Here is a 20,473-nt window from a genome sequence, read left to right as displayed (position 1 = left end):
GAATCTGGTAAAAGGGTTGACAAAGGCCAGGGAGACATCCTGGTGGGAACAGGCTGGGGCGGCCCCTTTCTCACCTCCTCTGCTTTGCCTAATCTCTGATTCAGTGAAAGGGGGGTCTACTGAAGTGCTCTCTGATGCTTCCTAGCAGCTTCCCTCTGCCAGAGCCATGACTCTGAGCTGCTGCTGGCCTCCAGCAGGATGGCAGGGAGGGGGGCAGACCAGCTGAGAATTAAAGCTTGTATTTGGTGGGAAGGGCCTCAAGCCCATCCAAGGGGTCCCTTGGCCACCCTAGGCCCAGGACCTGGGCTTCAAGAGGTGTGTTGCAACCTCTTACCCCTCCTGCCTTCATATCCTCCAGCTCCCCTGCCCCATTTCCTTTGATTTCTCAGGTCTGCTCCATTCCTGCCCCCGCCCCCGCCTCCCAAACCCACAGCTGGGGGAGAGGTCTGTAAAAGCTGCTTTTGCAGCTGTCCCTCTAACCCTTACCAGCTATCCCCAAAATTTTGGTACCCTGATTCCTAGATCCTTAATAAGCCAAGCCACCTTGTCTCTGTGGGTTTAATTTTTTTGATTGAATTGTGGCTTTTTTTTTTTTTTTGCAATCATGTCAGCGAGCTATTTAATTGGGGCTCTGTGCTTTATCAACCTTCCCCCCCTCTGAATGAAAGCCAAGCAACGGGGGAAGAGTGGGAACTCCACCTAGGAGGTGGGATAGGAAAAGTGGATCCTGCTCCCAAAGGAAGGCAAACAATCTTTGCCTTGGACGCGGTGCTGGGGTTGGGGGAGCTAGGGAGGGCCACTTCCCACTCCCACTCCCCCCTTCCTTTGTCCCTATCCTGGAATTCGGCACAGGGCTTCCCAGGTTCTATTTCTTACCAAGAGCCCTTACAGAGAACCCCATTCCCTGTCTGAGTGCCCCTGTGCTGTTGTGTTTTAGTGGAATGTGTTTTCATTTAAAAACAACTTTGGGGCGCTTTTTATTTCCTGTTTTAAAAATTGAAAAATTCTTACAGTACAAACAGGGCTGTGGGGGTGGGGGTGTTGGTGCTGTAAGAGGTCACTCTGAGTGCATTTTGGCACTGGGATGGGATGGCTGGGGTGGGAGGACCCCCACATCCTCGCCCCCCCAATTTTTTTTCTAATATTTAAGGAGTGTTTTTGTAGGTTTTAACAACAACCACAACTTGAATTTGTATCATGGGAGGGGGAGGGAGTGGCTTAGAGGTGTCTGCCTAAGCTAAAGGCCAACTGTGGAAGTTTTGTTTTCCCTTTTTTTGTACAATAAAGTGAAAAAAAAAAAAGGTTTGACTGCTGTGTGGTCACTGGAATCAATGGAAGTGGGAGGCAGGGGCCAATATGGGAAGACCCTTGAAGCCAGCTTGTTTGCCTCTTTTTCTAGAACCATCTTTCTTGTTCCTGAAAATCCCATAAGCAACCTATCTTCACATTGTTTTGTGCTGCTGTTCCTGTACTTTCTCATTTCAGTTTGTTCACCTTGGGTGGTCAGACCACTAAGGACTGAGAAGAAAAGAAATGAGATTATTTTCTTCCAGAGTGCACTGCCTTGGGAAATTGCGGGGGGGTGGGGGTGGGGGGGGGGAGCCGCGGGTCAGGGTTTCACTGTGGTCATGCAAGGGCTTATCACTGGGAGCTGGGGCAACCTTCCCACCTTGAGTCAGCCTCACCCAAGGTTAGGAGTGACTGCTAACCCCACCCAGGCCTCTGATGGGAAGTGGGCTGGGCCATGATGACTCGCTCTCTGCCCTTAAGGAAGACAGCCTTCCCTGCAGGGCCTGGTCTGGGTTCCTGGAACCACCGTGGGCTGAAAACCCAGGCCCTGTCCAAGAGCTCTTGTCTCAATCCCACGCCCCCCTCTTATTCTTGGCAAAGCTTCTGAAAAGCTCATTGCCCCTCACGGTCTCCTATTTCCTCACCTCCCACTCACCACTCTCCTGAGGTGACTCTGAAGTCACTAATATGCTCATTACCTCCAGCAGGTACTTGTCTATCTCTTGACTTGGTCTACTCTGCTATCTCAGGAGTTCTTGTCACTCAATGAACCTCCAATTATCACCCAGAGGTAAGCATTCCAAAATGTGGTATCTACAGAAAACATTCCCCCAAGCTGCAGGCCTGTACAGACTTCTTTGTATCCTCTGGGCTACCTGGGGAAGTGGGGGTCCTCAAGATATCTCCATCTCACACCTCGATGCAAAATGACCACCAGCCATCTAGTTATTCAATCTAGAAACACGGTTTAGCCTTGACTCCTCTGTCCCTCTTTCATTTCCACATTTATTCCTTTTCCCAGACCTACTTCCTGTCTCTCTGAAATCTATTTACCCTTCTCCACTGCTGCCATCCTCTACTATCCAAGATCACACCATTGCTCAACTTCTGCCAAGACTTAAAGTTGGTCTTCCTGCTTGCACTCTTCCCGTACACAGTCCATTCTGCACACAGCAACCCAAGTTGTCTTTTAAAAACAAATCTGGCCTAGCCGGTGTGGCTCAGTGGTTGAGCATCAACCTATGAACCAGGAGGTCACAGTTGGATTCCTGACCAGGGTACATGCCTAGGTTGTTGGCTCAGGCCCCAGTGGGAGGCATGCCGTAGGCAGCCGATCAATGATTATCTCTTATTGATGTTTCTATCTTCCTCTCTGAAACCAATAAAAATATTCTTTTTTAAATAAATTTTATCCTAGATGGTGGTTAGAGCATCTGTCCTCGGACTGAAGTCCATGGGTTCGATTGCAGTGAAGGGCATGTACCTCGGTTGCAGGCTCAATCCCAGGCCCTGGTTGGGGTAGGTGCAGGAGGCAACCAATCAATGTGTCTCTCTCACATCAATGTTTTTCTCTCTGTCTATCCTCCCTTCCACTCTTAAAAATATATACATATATCCTCTGGTGAGGATTAACCAAAAAAAATTATAAATCTGATTATTTCTGTACTTAATTTACCATGCCTTACTTACCATAACCATACTAAATCTGGGCCTGCTTTCCTTCTTTCACTCTACTCCTAACCACTTGCAATTATCCAGCCAAGTAATGGCTTTTGTTCCTCAACTATGCCTACCACAGGGCCTTTGCACTGTTCTCTCTGCCCAAAATGCTATGCCTCCAACTCAACAAAAAGCTAGTTTTCTCATTTTTCAGGCCTCAGCTCAAATGTCACCTCACAAACAGGTCTTCCCTGACCACCCTCTCTAGAGAGCCCTTGTCCTACAGCTCCTTGTTTATGTATTTGTTTATTTTCTATCTCCCCAAGTAGAAGATACTCTTTATCTGCGTGTTCATTATAGTAGTCCACACCATTGCCCAACTTCTGCCAAGTAAAATTGCCTGGCACACATTTGACACTCAAGAAAGATTTGTTGAATAAGTGAATAAGTATGGCTTATGTGGCCCTGGGGGATCTGTTGCCCCTGCTGGCCTCTGCCCCAATTCAGCCACACCAGCCATCCATACTACACATAGCACACTCTCTTCCCGGGCCTATCCACATAACAGTTCCCTCTGCTTAGAATGTTCCTATTTATCTCTCCACCGAGGTTAATTCAGGGCTCTGTTCATTTTATTTTTTAAACTAGAGGCCCAGTGCACAAAATTTGTGCACTCTGGGGGAGGGGGGGTCCCTCAGCTCAGCCTGTGCCCTCTCGCAGTCTGGAGCCCTCGGGGGATGTCTGACTGCCAGTGTGGGAAGTGGGCCTAAGCCATCAGTCGGACATCCTTAGCGCTGCTGCGGAGGTGGGAGAGGCTCTTGCCACTGTCGCTGCACTCGCCAGCTGTGAGCCCGGCTTCTGGCTGAGCAGCGCTCCCCCTGTGGGAGTGCACTGACCACCAGGGGGCAGCTCCTGCATTGAGCATCTGCTCCCAGGTGGTCAGTGTGCATCATAGGAACTGGTCGTTCAGCCTTTGGTCGATTTGCACATTAGCCTTTTATTATATAGGATTATTTTTTAATATTTTTAAAATTGATTTGAGAGAGAGAGAGGAAGGGAGAGGGAGAGAGATAGAAATATCAACATGCCTCCTGCAAGCCCCTACTGGGGACTGAACCTGAAACCCAAGCATGTACCCTGACCAGGAATTGAACTGGTGACCTCTTGGTGCATGGGCCGAGGCTCAACCACTGAGCCACACCAGCTGGGCAGGGCTCCATTTAAAAGATCACTCCCTCCAGGGAAGCCTCCAAAAAAAAAAAAATCTCCATGCCATTTGTTTCTTCAGCAACCTGGATGCCATCGCACTCAATTTTATTTCTTCCTCTTCAGGCTTTTGGTAGGCTGTAAATTCCAGGAGGACAAGTATGTCTCTCTTTAACCCAGGGCCTTACCCAGAGCCTCAGCCAGTGCAGTCCTTGGTGTTTACTGACTGTGGAGACTGGGCCTGTGCCCAAGAAGTCACCGCCACAGAGCAGCCCCGGCCAAGTGCGGAATGAACGGTACAATCCAGTTGTAAAGGAATTTGGTCTGAGGATGGCCACAGGTGGGTAAGTGATGAAGGATTTAGGCAAATGGAGGAGACAGGAAGGCTTCCTGGGTATGTGTAAATTCCTTGGGCAGGATATACTAGGCATAGTTAGAGAAAGAGCCACATCATTGGAGGGGATTCATGCCATGGAGGTCCCTGAAGGCCGGCCTCACTCCTTTACTCTGCACCCAAGTTCAACCACCTCGGAGAGTCTCCACCAGCTGATTGCATAGCAAGTCCAACATATCCCAAAATGAACTTAGTCATTCTTCTGTATCCTCACATCTCCTCGGAGTTAACCCATCTTGGTTAATGGAGTTTTCAGGTTCTCTCCCCCCTTTACCCCAATCATAATAAAAACCTACTGCTTCTAAGGTTGTATCCGGACTCCACATTCCTGAGCGACCTACTTGAAATGCAGGTCTGCTCAAAGGATTCCCCTTGAAGACTCCTCATGGCCTATCGCGTGAAAGCCCACCAACCCCTCAGCACGCCCTCAGTCCTGTGTGATCGGACATACTCACCTCCTGCTCTTCCCCGCCCATTCCTACCTTCCAGTTGGTCTCCAGACTGAGCCACACTTCTGAAGCTTGGCTTACCTGGACCTGGTTCATTTCCTACTACAAGCAGCCTTCCCCGACCATCTCTCTTCCATCACTCGATCCTTCATCCTGGCCACCTCTGTTTCCTATGTATATCTCTCTTGTTTTTATCACATGGTTTGGCTATTATTTTCCTACAAGTCTGTCTACACCGCAGATTGTGACTTGGGGGAGTATAATTGTTGTATTTCATGTTTGCATCCCAGCACGGATAAGAATCCTTACAGAGCTCCAAAAGAATGACAGTTAAGATTGACCCGGCACGCCGAAACTGGTTTGGCTCAGTGGACAGAGCGTCGGCCTGCGGACTGAAATGTCCCAGGTTCGATTCCGGTCAAGGGCATGTACCTGGGTTGCGGGCATATCCCCAGTGGGAGATGTGCAGGAGGCAGCCGATGGATGTTTCTCTCTCATCGATGTTTCTAACTCTCTATCTCTCTCCCTTCCTCTCTGTAAAAAATCAATAAAATATATTAAAAAAAAAAAAAAAAGATTGACCCGGCACTTACACTGAGTAACTTGTCACTGCACTGGCGTGACAATCCGCACAACTTAAACCCTGTGACAACAGAGGAAACTGAGGCAACAGAGCCCATTTGCCTAAGCTCATGTGTCAAGGCCACAGATTTAAATTCAGATCTGATTTCTCAAAAAAAATAAATTCCTATCTGATTTCTCGTCTTAACCACTTAGTACAGTCTTCTCTAATAAATGTCTGCTAAAAATGAAAGAGCCAATGATGGTCCCACAGTATATGCTTTAAGTCTTTCCTCGTTTAATCTCATCTTCCGAGGGGAGAGGGCTGTCATACACCCGTCCCGGGACTCCAGACACGGAGCGTGACCGAGCTGGACGCGCCGGGCTAGAAACCTCCCGCGGCTCGGAGGCTGGGAAAGGCCCTTCGTCCCGAAGGTGAAGGGGGACCGTGAGCGCGGGCGGAGACGGGCACACCCCGGAGACCAGCGCGGGGTCGGGGGAGGGTGGGCCGGTGCCAGGCAGTCTGTCTAGGAGGTTGGGGGGGGGGGGGGGGGAGTCCAGCGTGGGCTCCGGAAGCAGGAAAGGCGAGCAGGTGTGGGATCTATATTAGGATGAGGGCGGGGAGGACGCGCTGCTCAGAACCGCACAGACCGGCCTCCACCCGCAGGGGAGGACCCTCCTTTCAGGTGTCTGCTGGTTCGCAGGCCTGGAGGCAGCTGAGATACATCCAGAAATGGGGGGACGGAGGTTCAGACGAGCACCTTCAGCGCCACGGCTCCGTTTGCCCTGAGGTGCTAATTGCGCCCCACTTTAACTCTGGCCTCTTCGCAGAAGTGGCTGCACGTTTAAGCGTAAATGCCGGGTGGGGGGGCCGTTTAAATGGGGGGCGAGCCGGGAGCCCCGAGGGAAGGGCGGGGGAGCCCGGGCCGGAAGGCGTCCCAGGCTCGGCTGGGAGCCGGCGCTCTCTTTAGACGCCACCCGCTGCCCCCGCCCCGGAGCCGGCCGGGACGGCACCAAGTTCCGCCCCCAACGCACCGCGCACCTCACCTTGAACGCCGCCCCACTCACCGCCAACCTATTGGGCCGGCCCGGCCGCGGCGAGACGGCGATTGGTCGAGGGGACTCCAGGAGGCCCCGCCCTCGGCCCCGCCCCCGGCCCCATCCGCCGGTACTTTGGCCGGCGGCGTGGCGCCCCTCCTCCCCGCTCGGTCTCCGCCCCCTGGAGCAAATGCTGCCGAGCGGCGGCCGCGGGGCAGATGCACGCGCTCGGGCCCTTGTAGCAGGCGCGAGCCATCGCTGGGCGCGCGAAAGCGAAAGAAGGAAGAGGAAGGGAGGGCGGGGGCGGGGTGTGCCGGAGGGGCGGGAGGAGGAAGAGGAGGAGGTTGGAGCGCGCTCGCGCTTGGCCTCGGGCCCGCGCCGAGGGAGGGGGAGAGGGGCGCGCGCGCGCACGCTCGCGCTCTCGCCGGCTCCATCCATCCATCCTCCGGTCGCGGCACGCGCGCGCGCTCTGGGCTCGCGCCGCACCCCCCGCCCGGGAGAGGCGGGCTGGAGTGGGGGGCGGGGGGAGGGGCGCGCGGACGGCGCGCGGACTGCGCGCGGGCGGGGTGAGGTGAGGAGGAGGAGGAGGCGGCGACGGGACGAGAAGGGAGGGGAAGGGGCCATGGCCGCCCGGTGAGGCGGCGAGGCGGGGGGGCGGCCCGACCCTCCGGCCCCGGGCCCTGGGCCCCGGGGAGAGGCGAGGACGGACCGACGGACATGGGGCTCCGGAGCAGCCGCCGCCGCCGCCGTCGCCGGAGGACGCGGCCCTGAGAGGCCGCCGGGCCCCGGCGCGGCCCCCCGGGCGGGGTAAGTACGGGACGGAGACGGACGGGGGAGGGGCCTGCGGGAGGCGGGGGGCGGGGTCCGAGGCGGGGCTTGGGCCCCCTCCCCCCAGGTCTGGGTCAGCGCCCCTTCCCCTCCCCCCGGGCCGACGCGGAAACGCCCGGCTTCCCCCGGCTTCCCGGCCCGGCCGGGGGCCCCTGCTCTCCCCCTGTCTGGGTCCCCCTCGGGCGGGGCGGGGCAGGGCCGGCCGGGGAGGGGGCGCGGGGCCTTTGTTAGGAAGCCAGGCCCCAGCCCCCGGGACAATAGCGACACCCTCCCGGACTCCTCGCCCGGCCGTCCGGGGCTGCCGGCGGGTGGGAGAGGAGAGGGGCCGGCGGCGTCCCGCTCTGCCCACTCGGAGGGTCGGCCTGTCCCGGACCGGCGCCGGCCTCCGGCGGCCCGGCTCTCCTCCCCGTCGGTATGATGCAGCAGCGGTGCCGCAGGGACGGGGGACGAGCCGAGGCCGGGCACCCTCCCCTCCCCAGCGCCCCTGGCTCGTCTGTCAGTCCCCACCCCACTCGCGGCCGGCGGCTCCCTCAACTCGCACCCACCGTTCCGAGGGGCCCCGGACTGTGGGCACTGTTCCCGAGCCCTTCGGTGGGGATTCCTGGACTTTGGGGCTCTTGGAGAGACTTCCGGGCAGATCCGGAGGGAGGGAGGGGGTTATCTCCGAGAAGAACAGGTAAGGGGAGTGCCCACTCCTGGCATGTCAGCCCACGGGCTCTGCCCCTCCTGCTCGTGGTGGCGAGGCATGCCCCTTTGGCTCCCGGTTCCCGTGGGCTCTGTTCCCCTCCCAGAGCGGCAGGCTTGTTCCACGGGAAGTCATTGGGGTGAAGGTGGTAGGGTCTTAGGGCCGTTCCTACTTCTGGTAGCAGTACCCCCCCAAGTGGACATCCTGGCTGAAAGCAGAGGTGACTCCGAGGAGAGCCTGGGGAAGGGGGGGATGCATTTAGGAGTCTGTGCAGTTCTTTGCCACACCCTGTGGGGCCTTAGAGTTCCTTCTCCTCCCCCTGCTGCATTGCACCATGGGTATCAAAGAGGGTTTTGAGTTTTGGGGACCTGGGGTGAGCTGCTGCCTCCTATAGACCCAGACTCTGATGAGCAGTAGAGCCAGGGCCTGAGTTAAGGCCTGGGAAGGACTAGGCCGTCCTTGGGTTTCAGGCCCTGAAGGACCATCCAGTCTTCGTGAGCCTAGGCCTTAGGGGGGTATATCCTGATGCCAGGATTAAGCTCTGGGCATGGAGGTATGGAGGGGAGGTGGCAGTGTTCAGAGGTGCCTTGGACTCATACCAACACCCCCACCCCCATGTGTGCAGCCGTGTTGCCGCCCGCTGTGCTATGAGCAGTCAGAGCGCCGTCTCCACAAGAGTTTACAAATGAAAATGGAGGAAATGTCTTTGTCTGGCCTGGATAACAGCAAACTAGAGGTGAGGGCTCCCCGACGGGCGCCTCTAGTTCTTTCTCTTGATGTCTCTACGTTGTTGTAACTGACATCCAAGCCAAAGAGGAATTTGGGTAGTCAGCCTTGTTCCTTAAAGGGAATAGGGCCAGCTGAAAAGGCCCAAGGATTCAGAAGAAAGAAGGCGAAGTCAAGATGGGGGAAATGGCAAAGAAAGCATTATTTTTGGCCAGGGCCAATTGGCAGGAGGTTTGGTTGGTGAGGGTTGCTTTCAGTCCACGGGGCCGTGACTCTCGTGACTGTGGATGTTCTCCCCTGCGCCCAGGCCATCGCTCAGGAGATATACGCTGACCTGGTCGAGGATTCTTGTTTGGGATTCTGCTTTGAGGTACACCGGGCTGTCAAGTGTGGCTACTTCTTCTTGGACGACACGGATCCTGATAGCATGAAGGATTTTGGTGAGCTTCAGGGTTGAAGGAGAGCAGTCCTGGTAGTGCGTGGAGGTTCCTCTGGAAATCACATCACATGTAGAGCCTGGAGCTCCTGTGAGCTTCGGCAGGGAGTTGGAAGAGGCCATGGGTGGGAATGCCCGCCCTGATCGCCACGCCTCTCCTGTCCCCAGAGATCGTGGACCAGCCGGGGTTGGACATCTTTGGACAGGTTTTCAACCAGTGGAAGAGCAAGGAGTGTGTTTGCCCCAATTGCAGTCGCAGCATTGCCGCTTCCCGCTTTGCTCCCCATCTGGAGAAGTGCCTAGGAATGGGTCGGAACAGCAGCCGAATCGCCAACCGCCGGTGAGGGCTTCTCCTCCTGGTAAAACCAGAGCTGCTCATCATTTGCAGCTGGTAACATGGTGTAGTCCCTTGGGGGCATTTGTAGGGTACATAGGGTGGGTGGGTGATGCTTGGCCCCAGATGCTCCACTATCTAGAGGTAAGAGAGAGGTGGCAGCCTTTGCCTTTCTCTTTCCTACCTTTGTCAGGATTGCCAATAGCAACAGCATGAACAAGTCTGAGAGTGACCAAGAGGATAATGATGACATCAATGACAACGACTGGTCCTATGGCTCAGAGAAAAAAGGTGTTTGGGGATCTGGGGAAACTTGGAGGGCATTGGGGGTAAGATGGGCCAGAGGGAATTGGGTAACAAAACTACATTTTGTTATCTTGAATGAGGGCAGAGACTGTAGTTTTGTACTTTTCTTTCGGTGCCCTTAGATTGGGAACTTAAAGTGACCCTGCCCTTTATCCTTTTGTCCTACACAGCCAAGAAGAGAAAATCAGACAAGGTGAGAGCCGGGGCAAGCATGAGGGAAATTTGGGCGAAGGACAGATACCCTCCCCTTTGGGCAGGGAGTCCTCGGGTATCTTGACTCAAGTCTGAGGTCATTGGGTACCTCTGGGTTCTGGGATGAGGGTGTCTGTGGTGGGCAGGAGGGCAGCAGAGGCCTTGGGAGGATGGGGGTGGAAATGGGTAGAAAGAGTAGAAATTTGAGGATGTTTCTTTGTCAAATCTTTTTTCCTTCCCTGGGTTCTCGGCTCCCCCTTATCGTTACCCTTTCCCCAAAGCTATGGTATCTCCCATTCCAGAACCCCAATTCCCCTCGAAGATCCAAGTCTTTAAAACACAAAAATGGTAAGTGGGGCTGTAATAACTTTAGTGATTCTAGCTGTGTTTTCTGGGATTCATTGCTGGGAGGTGGGAGGTGGGAGGCTTGGGGGACGGGTATCGAGGGAGGGCCTGTGATCCTTCTGTCACCCCCACTTCCTCTCTGGTTATTTTCAGGGTTCTCTGTCTGTACCTCTGCATCAAACACCCTTCCCCTTCTTTTTTCTTCTTCAGGGGAACTTAGCAATTCGGATCCTTTTAAGGTGAGTGAGTAGGGGCTGCCCCTCTTAGGTTCCCTCTCATTTTCCTTGTTGTGGGTTGGGTGGGATTTAGACAAGTGGGGATCAGAATGCTGACAGCCAGAATCGATCAATGGGGTATTTAGATCTTTATGTTCTTTCTGGGCCCCAGCCCCTTACCATGTGCAGGCGGGATGGAAGGAATCATTGAAAAACTGCTGGGAAGTCTTAAGCCTTCCTTACTTAGAAAGGGTTGAGAGGGACTGGTCTGCACCCCATCCCCACCCTCTTTTCTTTGACTGCTGCTTCTCTAACTTGTGCCTCTGGTTCTCCCCCAGTATAACAGCTCAACTGGGATCAGCTACGAGACCTTGGGACCGGAGGAGCTTCGTAGCCTGCTCACCACGGTGAGGAACCAGGGAAGGGGAGGCCTTTGGGAGTGGGCTGAAGCCACAGGCAGTGGTCAAGGCCCTGGAGAAAGCTGGTGACATAGCAATTGGGCCATATACTTCTTTCTCTGGAATTGGGTTTCCTGGCCGATGGTGGTCTGGGACCGTCTGCTCTGGACACCTGGGGGCCATTTCTGCATGTGCAGTCTAGCATTTATATAGAAGAAAACATCTAGTGTCTAGAGTAGGTTCTCCTCCATCCCTCCTTTCAGCTTATATTCCTCTTCCAGCAATGTGGGGTGATTTCTGAACACACCAAGAAGATGTGCACAAGGTGAGCTCAGAACCTAGAAAGGGGGCCAGGGGCCCTCCTGCACTCACCCTGGGCCTGGGTTGGGAGTACCCCTGGACTTGAGCAATGGGACTCCCACCCTTCTCCTCCCTCCTCTAATGATCAGGCCTTAGGCCACAATCTGGGGGCTCTCTGTTCATCCCTTCCCTATTGTCCGCCCTCCCACCTCTGATGAGGGAGGGGCTTCACCTTAGACCCTTCCTGCCTTGTCAGGGTCTGATCATTCTCTCCCCACCAGGTCCCTGCGCTGCCCCCAGCATACGGATGAGCAGCGGCGAGCCGTGCGGATTTACTTCCTTGGACCCTCCGCGTAAGTGACCTTCCAAGAGGGGTTGTGGGTTTTGAAAGGTTAGGAAAATTGGTGTCTGTAAAACTCTTCTCTGGCCCATCCCCTTTCCAGCGTCCTTCCAGAGGTCGAGAGTTCCCTGGATAATGACAGCTTTGACATGACTGACAGCCAGGCCCTGATCAGCCGGCTTCAGTGGGATGGCTCCTCTGACCTCTCACCCTCTGATTCAGGCTCCTCCAAGACGAGTGAGAATCAGGGATGGGGTCTAGGTAGGTGATCCAGCTGGGCCCAAAGCAAAGGAGTGGGGGCATTTTGTGTTCTCCTGCTCCAACCTTGCCCTCATTCCTTGTGCCTCTTTCTCTTCAGGTACCAACAGCTCTGAGTCACGGAAAACCAAGAAAAAGAAATCCCATCTGAGCCTGGTAGGGACTGCCTCCGGCCTGGGCTCTAACAAGAAGAAAAAGCCAAAGCCACCGGCACCCCCAACACCCAGCATCTACGATGACATCAACTGACTTGGGTGCAAGTGATAGCCTTTGGCTAAGCAGAGCCCTCTCTCCCGACCCCCACCCAGGTGGCATAGCCTGGCAAATGGACGGCTGTTGGGGGTCTGGGCTTGGGAAGCTTGGTGGGCCAGGCAGGCAGAGGATTCAATTATGCGCCCCTGGGGGGTGTCAGGATCCTCTGCGATGGAGTACGACCCTCGGCATGCAGGACTCAGACCTGGACATACTATGCCTTGGACATAAGTTTGGTGGGGAGGCGGTTTTCATATTTATTCTGTGAGTTACTGGATGTCCAGCTAGGCCAGGGGCCTGACCTGGGCACTCTGCCAGGGCACTGCCTGCCCCCAACCCAGGAACTGGACTAAGCCGTGCCGAGGAGCATTGTGGCTACCTGGGAGGCTGTGGGTTAGAAGCTGAGCCTGGAGGGGGCCTCCCCCAGCTGCCCTCAGCAATGTGAATGGGTCCGGTGCTTGGAGCTGAGGGGCAGGGCTGGGCATGTCCTGTCTGTGTGCAGAATCCTATCAAATGCCCCAAATCCCAGGGGTAGGCAGGCACAGTGAGCTGTCTGCTGAGGTAGGCGTCCAGAACTGCCGCTGCCTTCCCTGCCCTCACAGGGCAGCCCTTTCCCCTCAGTCCCATGGGCCTCCTCAGCAGCAGGAGCTGTCCTTTTGTTGTTGGGTGCCAGGAAAGGGCCTCCAGCCTCTACAGCTTCAAAGACTGGGCAAGGGGAGGGAGGGAGAGGGAGCTGTGTATCAAAATGACTCCCCCTACCTTTTCTCCCTGATCCAGGGCTGGTGAGGAGTGGGGCCCCAAGGTGAGAGGGAACGGTGCTGCTTTATTTGAAATGTTTTCTTACCTCATTCCCTGCCCCAGGAAGGGGCTCAGCCTCACCCTCCTGGGGTGGCCCCATGTTCCTCCTGCCTACCCTGCCCCATTGGCCTTCCAGGGCAGCCCATGTTCCCAACTGCTGCTTGCTACCCCCTCTTTCACCTTGACCAGCTTCAGTTCCTCTCTCGATGCTCCTGCCTCCAAAGCCTGCCCTGTTTCCCCTTCCTTAGCCGCTTTTAAGTTATTTATTCTGTACTTGTGGTTTGGGGCTCTGAGGAAAATCCTGATCTTTTACCTCTTCCCCTTTGCTAGGAGTGGGGTGGGAAGAGGGTAGTCTCTGTGCTCTGGGTTATCAGTAGAGGGGAAGGGGTATCATGTCTAGGCATTGCCCTTCTGTGGACTGTCATGCCAGTGTGCCCACCTACCTGGTCTACATCCTGAAGAGATGTACAATCCCACCTCCATGCGGGCACCGTCACTCCCAGGAGCTGAGTTGGAGGAATGCAGACTGGGCTGGGAGCAGAGCTGACTGACACGGGTGGAGTTGACCCTAAGCCAAGTTCTCTGGCATTTGCTGGATGTGTCCCCTGCCCTCCTCCTAGGAGGAGTTATCCCACATTGGGTAGCTAGTACCCAGGACTTGTTGGACTGATTTGGGTTAGGGATCCTAGAGGGTTAAGGGAGCAACATAGATGGGGTTATAGTACCCTGTCTGGAACCCCAACCTCCCCCTGGGGTGGTTCTACTTGTGGCTGATGCCTGGTTGCAAATTTGTTTTTAACCCGAGAATTGTGATTATTTTTTAAGAAGCCAAACAAATTTTCAGGAGTTAGAATAAATTCTGGGGCCTGGGCTCCTCTGTTCTTGACACCCTACCCCCATTCCCCGCCCCCAGTCTTCTCCCTCTAAGGGGAAGCCAGAGGTAAAGGAGGATCTCAGCCAGCCTCCAGCCTGCTTCCAAATGACGTCCTGGAAGTAGGTTGAAGGTGAAGGGAGGAAGGCCAGGGGCCATTCTCCCTTCTGAGAGGCAGCTGCAGTTCAGGCCCTAATATACCCTTTCCCCTCTGGCCTCTCCCATTCTCCCCTTCTGGTTGGAGGAGAGAGAAGTGGGAAGTAGTTTGGGAACGGGTTTGTCCACATCCACTTCCCTATTGTTCCTCAGGCCGCCTTAGGGCAGAGCCCCCTGCCCAGCCTGGGTGAGAGATGGGCTTGGTCCAACAGGGACCCTGAGAGAACAAGTCCCCATCCCTTTCCTTCCCAGGAGAGTATGCCCCCCTACCATGTAGTTGAACAGGGGCTAAGAGCTCCCCGTCCCCTCCCTCTAACAGCAGGCTGTGTGGGTTTCAATTCCCATCCTCCCCACCCTGGCTAGGTGTCGTCCACCCTGTATCCTATCATGTGTCTGAGTGTGTGTGGGGGGGTTCTGTACTAATTTCCATGGCCGGTGGCTTTTCCTTCCATGCATCACTCCCCCCCGCATGCCCAGGGGCCACCCGCCTGGCATTACCGCATGCTGGGGTCATTGGGGGAGGGGGGTGGGGGCTCACGCTGTCCTGTGGTCTTGAGATTTTTATTTTTGCATATGTAATCCATCTTGTACAGGTAGCTAACTTTGTAAACGCTGTGTATTTCCCCTGCCCCTCATGGCTGCTGGTGTAAATAAACTGCATCTCCCGTTGGTAGCTGGGCCTACCCACCCTCATTACCATGTTGCTGGAGGCAGAGCAAAGCCATTCTCTCAATGTCACAAAAGGAAGCTCCATAGCCACAAAATGGAACTTTATTCAGTCACAGACACTGGCCCTCCATCCAACAGCCCCAGAGACAAGGGCCTGGGGCACAGTGCTCCATACCCAGAGCTCCTTGGAGCTGGGCAGTGCAGGTCACTGGCTGAGAGCCAGAGCCGTTTCTTGCTTACAGCCTCAGGCCTAGGGTAGCAGCAGCTGTGGCTTGGCCTCTCCCAATGCTGGGGGCTTGGCTTTGTGCCCCAATCCCCTTCCTGACAGAGCTCTATAAAGGACTATTAAAAAAAAAATACAAGCAAAGTGCTTTGAAAAAAGGGAGAACACTGGAAACTGTCCAGAACATAGAGAACACTATTCCTGCTACAGGGGTAGAGGGAGAAGGGAGAGGGCAGCTAGGTGCCTATAGGACGAGCTGACACAACCTTCATTCCTGCCTGTGTGATTTCAGTCAAAAGATGGATATTCCACTAAACTGAAAGATACTCCAGGCTCCCTACAGAATTATGCTGGGGCCATGCTACACTGCCCTGGCAGGCGGCCCTGAATGCTGAGGAACAAACATGCAGGACAATGGGAAGAGTTAGGGTCACAGGAGGAAATCCTCAGAGCCCAGGCTCCCCACTGAGCTGGGCCACCAGGGTGGCTCTGAACTTCGGGACCCTAAAAAAGGAAGATGACACCCTCGTTTCTACCTGAGTTGTGCTTGCACAGAGGGGATCTCTCCACCCTCGTGGACATGAAGGGGAGGCCCCACACCGGCCTCCTTTGTCCTATGGAAGAGGACCCAACATATCCTTTCCACCCCTCCCTCCCTCCCAGGCCCTTGGGCCCAGCTCTGGCCAGGAAAGGGGGAGGCTATAGAGGAGGAAGACCATGCCTTTCATTTCTCTCCCTACGTCCTTATCGTCCATACATCCCAAATACTAGGAAGCTGAAGAAGACAGTGACCCCAACCAGGGAGACAGTGGCAGGTGCTGTGAAGAACTGGCGGTAATTGATACGGAAGTACCAGACCACACCCAACAGCACCACAAACACAGGCACCATGAGGCTGCCCACACTGACACCGAGGCTGGGGGGCTCAGTGACGGAGGGGGCCAGGGAGGCTGAGGGGCCTGGAACAGCTGACCCTGGAGGTGAGCGGTGGCAGTGAATCACACAGTTGTTGGTGATGTTCAGGGAGCGAAGTGTGCGGGCTGGGTCCTGCAGCAGGCGGCCCTGGTAGATCAGCTTCATCTGGCTCTCTTGTCCAGGGAAGTATTTACTGTTAAGAGGAAAGAAGGAAAGAAGCAAGAATGAGAAGACAAACAGGTCTGGACTAACAAAGCAGGGCAATGGGGAAAAAATTGGGGACATGGCTTAAGTCTCCCACTTTTCAGCTCACTCACCTCTTTAGTGTACCCACAGTATCTTCTGGCCTGGCCACGGCCCGCTCCTCAGTGTCATTGAGGAATTTGAGCCGCACATTGATGAGGCCAGGGCTGGGAAGCAGGCAGGTGCTATCCTCAGATCTCAGAGGGGCTTCTGGGCCGCTGCTCTCTGGGCCCACTTGTCTTTTGGGCAGGCCTTGGATGTCAAGCAGATGCTCAAGGTTGGGCTCAATACCACCTCCAGCTCCAGGATCCCCTGTAGAGTCTCTACCACCTTCTCCAGCCTCTTCAGCCTTCTCATCATTACCCTCTGATGGATGGGGGAGTTCATTTGGCTCTGGGGTGCCTTGGCCCGCCACCAGATGGTCCACATGCCCCAGGTGGAGGACGGATGTGTCGCCAGCTGACACAATAGTGCCTAGGAGCTGGTTGCTACTGCTGTCTGCTACGTAGGTAGAAAGCCAAGCTAGGACCAAGGCTAGAATCAGCACCACCACACCTGCCACCACAGTCACCTCATTACCCACACCCTCAATAAGGGTGACATCAGAGAGTCCCATGGCCTGGCTGCTGACGGGGTCCACACTGCAGGAACAAAGGGGGATAACATCAGCAGGGCCTGTGGGGTTGCAGCCAGGTTTCTCTTTATTTTTTTTAATCCTCATCCGAGGATATTTTTCCACTGATTTTTAGAGAGAGTGGAAGAGAGGAAAAGACAGAAACATCGATGTGCGAGAAACACATGAATTGGTTACCTCCTGCACGTGCCCCAACCAGGGCCAGGCCAGGGAGAAGCCTACAACCGAGGTACGTGCCCTTGACTGGAATCGAACTCGGGACCCTTCGGTCCGCAGGCTGACGCTCTATCCACTGAGCCAAACTGGCTAGGGCATAATCAGTTTCTAGTTTGTTTAGCTTCTAACTAACCCAGCCCTGAAAGAAAATGGAGCTCATTGTCCTGCAGAAGGGGAAACAAACCTTCCTAACTCTGAACTCCCAACTTAAAGCGAAGGACTTACCCTTTATCTCTATTGTGAAACTCAAGTTCCACACCCTTCCTCTCACAATCCAACCACCCAATGAACATGGATCATAAGGAAAACCTTACAGCTTTGTTGCTGTTGCAATTGCTTGTTGTTTTTTTGGTAGCTGGGGAAAACATTTGCTTCTCTGAGCCCTGAGTTTCTCTAGGACTTCTATCACTTAGTCAAGCAACTGTGCCTCTTTGAAGAGCCTCCACGATGGCCTCAGAGAGACCAAATAGCCTATATTTTATTTTGGAGCCCATTTGGAGGCATACCGCAATCACTCTTGCCAGAGTACCTCATTTAAAACCCCATCTCAAAAAAAGAAAGAAAATAAAAGAACCTATCTTACGGTCACATATCTAGGTCCGGATGTCAAGAGCCAAAGAAAATCAATTTATCCTCAAAAGCAGAGTCAGCCCAACCGATATGGCTCAGTGGTTGAGTGTCAATCCATGAATCAGGTGGTCACGGTCAGGGCACATGCCCAGGTTGCGGGCTCGATCGCCAGGAGCATGTAGGAAGGAGGCAGCCAATCGATGATTCTCTCATCACTGATGTTTCTCTCTCCCTTCCTCCCTCTGAAATCAATAAAAACATATTTTTTAAAAAGCCATAGTCAGATCTCCCCCAAGGGACAAAAGTCAGAAAACCCCACAGGCCCTACAGGGGGAGGTTATCAGCAAACACTATACAGCAGGCACTGTGTCTGCTTCCTATGAAACTTTCCTGGCAAGCTCTGGGGAGCAAAGCAGGACAGACCTCAGACATACCACCCGACTGGATCCCTACAGGCTCACAACTAAAACGCCACTACCAGAGTAGAAGAGATTTGGAAAGTTCCCAAAATAGCTGTCTCAATCCACACCTCAACCTCTTTTCCTATTGTGTAGGTTCTCCCTCAGCAGTTTCTTAGAAAGGCAAGGATCACGGTTTGCCCCTTGGAGTACCTACGCTTTCCCCTGGACAATCTGCTGCTTTCACAGTTGTCCCTGGGCAAATCCAGTCTAATGACTATCATTACCAGACTATTCTCACAGCAACTCTAAGACTCATATGCATCTATCTGTCCATCTCTCTCTGCTAGACTCCTGGAAGGCAAGGATCGCATGGATTTCTCCATGTGCCGTAGTGCCCAGCATGTCATAGTAGCTGCTCAAAACATATGTGTGGAATGTATCAGCGTCTGCCCAGTGTCCACATTCTTATTTATATATGAGCCCTGGAGTCAGAGAAAAACCCACTCATTTATAATCCTGGTCTTGCCCCTTCCTAGCTCTGTAATTTCAGACAACTTTCTCAGAACCTCCACTTTCTCGTAAGTAAAATGGGGTTAAAAACAGGACCTACCTGCCCTAGCTGGGTGGCTCAGTTGGTTGGAGCGCCGTCCCTTACACCAGAAGGTTGTGGGTTCGATTCCCAGTCAGGGCACATAACTAGGTTGCAGGTCCGATCTCTGGTTGGGGCGCGTAGGGGAGGCAACCCATCGATGTTCCTCTCGATGTTTCTTTCTCTTTCCCTTCCTCTCTCTCTAAAAATCAATGCAAGCATATCCTCAGGTGAGGATTATTTAAAAAAACAACAAACCTGATCCCATTATTGCCCTGCTAAAAACAGTACCTACCTCTCATCAAGTTGTTTTAAAGATGACGGGAAATTATCGAAGCAAAATACTTAGAGTGCCTGGCACAGGCACATTGCAACTGGTCAGTAAATAAATAGTGGTAATTATTTATCACTCCCACAACTAACCCCTGATGGTGAGAAGGTTAACGTCATTAACCCCGATTTACAGAAAAGGAAACGGGCGAAGAGGCGAAAAAGACAGGCACTGACACAGGAAACTTTCGTGGGCAGGGGGCCGGGCAGACCCCAGGTCCTCCGCTCGGAGGCCTTCGCCCTCTGCTCAGCCGGGGAGCGACCCTGCCGGCCGGTGAGGGGGCGTCCCCTGCCTTTTCTCGAAGCGAAGGCTCCGCGTTTGCGCGGTCCTATGCCCGCGGACTGGAGAGGGTTCCGCGGGCCCACCCGAGCCGAAAGGTTGCCTGGTCCCAGCCGCCGAGCCCAAGCCCACGTCTCCTGGCCGGTGAGGGGTAAAATCGGGTGAGTGGGTCACAAACCATCCACACCCCTCAAACTTCGGGGCGGGGCCGGGGGGCTGGGGGCGGGGCCTGTGTACGCGGGGAGTCATGGGAAATTAAGAAGGGATTGGACCGGTACTGTGCCAGGATAGGGAAAGAGGACCTCACCTGAAACGGCCAGACCAAGTATTTTGACTTCTCTAGGACGGCCGATGGACTCACCTTTCCGTAGGGGCCGGGGAAGGGACTGGCTACCCCCGATTCTGTCCAGGGTCCAGTCTCTTCCGGCTTCTCCCGGAAGCTGTTAGAACCAGAGACAGGAAGTCCCGCCTCCTCGCCTTGCACTGATGACGCAAAAGCTACGTAAGGCGGGCTGGCGTAAACGTATTCTTTAAAAGGGACAGGTTTCTCAGCGGAAGGAGGGGCGGAGTCATTGTTAGCGGGATCTTGGGAGGGCCACGCCTCGGGAGGGCCACGCCTCGGGAGGGCCACGCCTAGTGGGCGGGGTCCGAGGAGCCCTGGGTTGAGGGGTGGGGTCAGGAGGGAGCTGGGGGCGGTGCTTGGTAGGGGGCGTGGTTTCGGGTCTGGCGGATTGAGCAGGCTGGCACCGCTGGGCGGAACCCGAGCAGCACTTCCCTCTTTCCAATCTAGTTCTTCCGGCCCTGCTCCTAGCCTCCCTGTCTGGTAGGATTTATTACTGTTCCGGGTTAGCGGGATCGGTAAAGTCTGGTCTCTCTGAGCTCCAAGAATTCAGGGCTAATCGGGAGACAAACAGGGAGACACCAGTTACTATCCGGTGCTCCGAGAATGCGGCCTCAGGTAGCGTGGGACTTGGGTAAATTATGCAAGAAAGCATTTCAAAGAAGACACAGATTCAGGGGAGGTTTAGAACATAAGAAGTGCAGGAGCCCAAGAAAAGGTTCAGCTTCCAAGAACTTATACAGATTTTTGCAATTAAATTTTTTTCTAAAGATCTGCTGGGTTTTTTTGTTTTCTGGTGAACAATTTATTAAAGTATAAATAATGCGAACAGGGGCAAACTCAAGCGAAGAGCTCAGGCAATTTTCGCCAACAGAACACATCGGTGGAACTAGCACTTGGATCAAGAAATAGAAAATGGCCCGTCTGTGTGGCTCAATGGTTGATCTTCAATCTATGAACCAGGAGGTCACGGTTTGATTCCCAGAGTACATGTCCCAGTTGTGGTTGCGGGATCCATCCCAGTAG

The 20,473-nt window shown here is 54.3% G+C and overlaps 2 protein-coding genes across 5 annotated transcripts; one reads left to right on the top strand and one right to left on the bottom strand.

Annotated features, from left to right (window-relative positions):
* Nucleotides 1–7,321: 7,321 nt before the first annotated feature.
* Nucleotides 7,322–14,710, top strand: ATXN7L3 (ataxin 7 like 3). Its single transcript, XM_081109090.1, has 13 exons — nt 7,322–7,404; nt 8,736–8,846; nt 9,144–9,276; nt 9,441–9,612; nt 9,800–9,897; nt 10,083–10,105; nt 10,407–10,452; nt 10,660–10,688; nt 11,003–11,071; nt 11,344–11,387; nt 11,644–11,715; nt 11,806–11,963; nt 12,061–14,710. Exons 2-13 carry the CDS (start codon nt 8,796–8,798, stop codon nt 12,207–12,209), a joined length of 1,044 nt encoding a protein of 347 aa, XP_080965216.1. The 5' UTR covers nt 7,322–7,404; nt 8,736–8,795; the 3' UTR covers nt 12,210–14,710.
* Nucleotides 14,711–14,792: 82 nt separating this feature from the next.
* Nucleotides 14,793–19,542, bottom strand: TMUB2 (transmembrane and ubiquitin like domain containing 2). 4 transcript variants are annotated; one of them, XM_081109092.1, is made up of 3 exons: nt 19,415–19,542; nt 16,162–16,728; nt 14,793–16,037 (listed from the first exon to the last, which is right to left on the bottom strand). In XM_081109092.1, exons 2-3 carry the CDS (start codon nt 16,701–16,703, stop codon nt 15,674–15,676), a joined length of 906 nt encoding a protein of 301 aa, XP_080965218.1. In that variant the 5' UTR covers nt 16,704–16,728; nt 19,415–19,542; the 3' UTR covers nt 14,793–15,673. The 4 variants fall into 4 exon arrangements, with proteins under 4 accessions (XP_080965218.1, XP_080965220.1, XP_080965219.1 ...); XM_081109094.1 differs by having other exon boundaries at nt 19,469–19,541; XM_081109093.1 differs by lacking the exon at nt 19,415–19,542 and adding an exon at nt 18,793–19,302.
* Between the last annotated feature and the right edge of the window lie 931 nt (nt 19,543–20,473).

This window comes from Myotis nattereri, assembly GCF_964212035.1.
Source record: "Myotis nattereri genome assembly, chromosome: 16".
Classification (NCBI taxonomy): Eukaryota; Metazoa; Chordata; class Mammalia; order Chiroptera; family Vespertilionidae; genus Myotis; species Myotis nattereri.
Note: the sequence above shows the minus strand (reverse complement) of the source record. Positions and strands in the feature narration are given on the sequence as shown.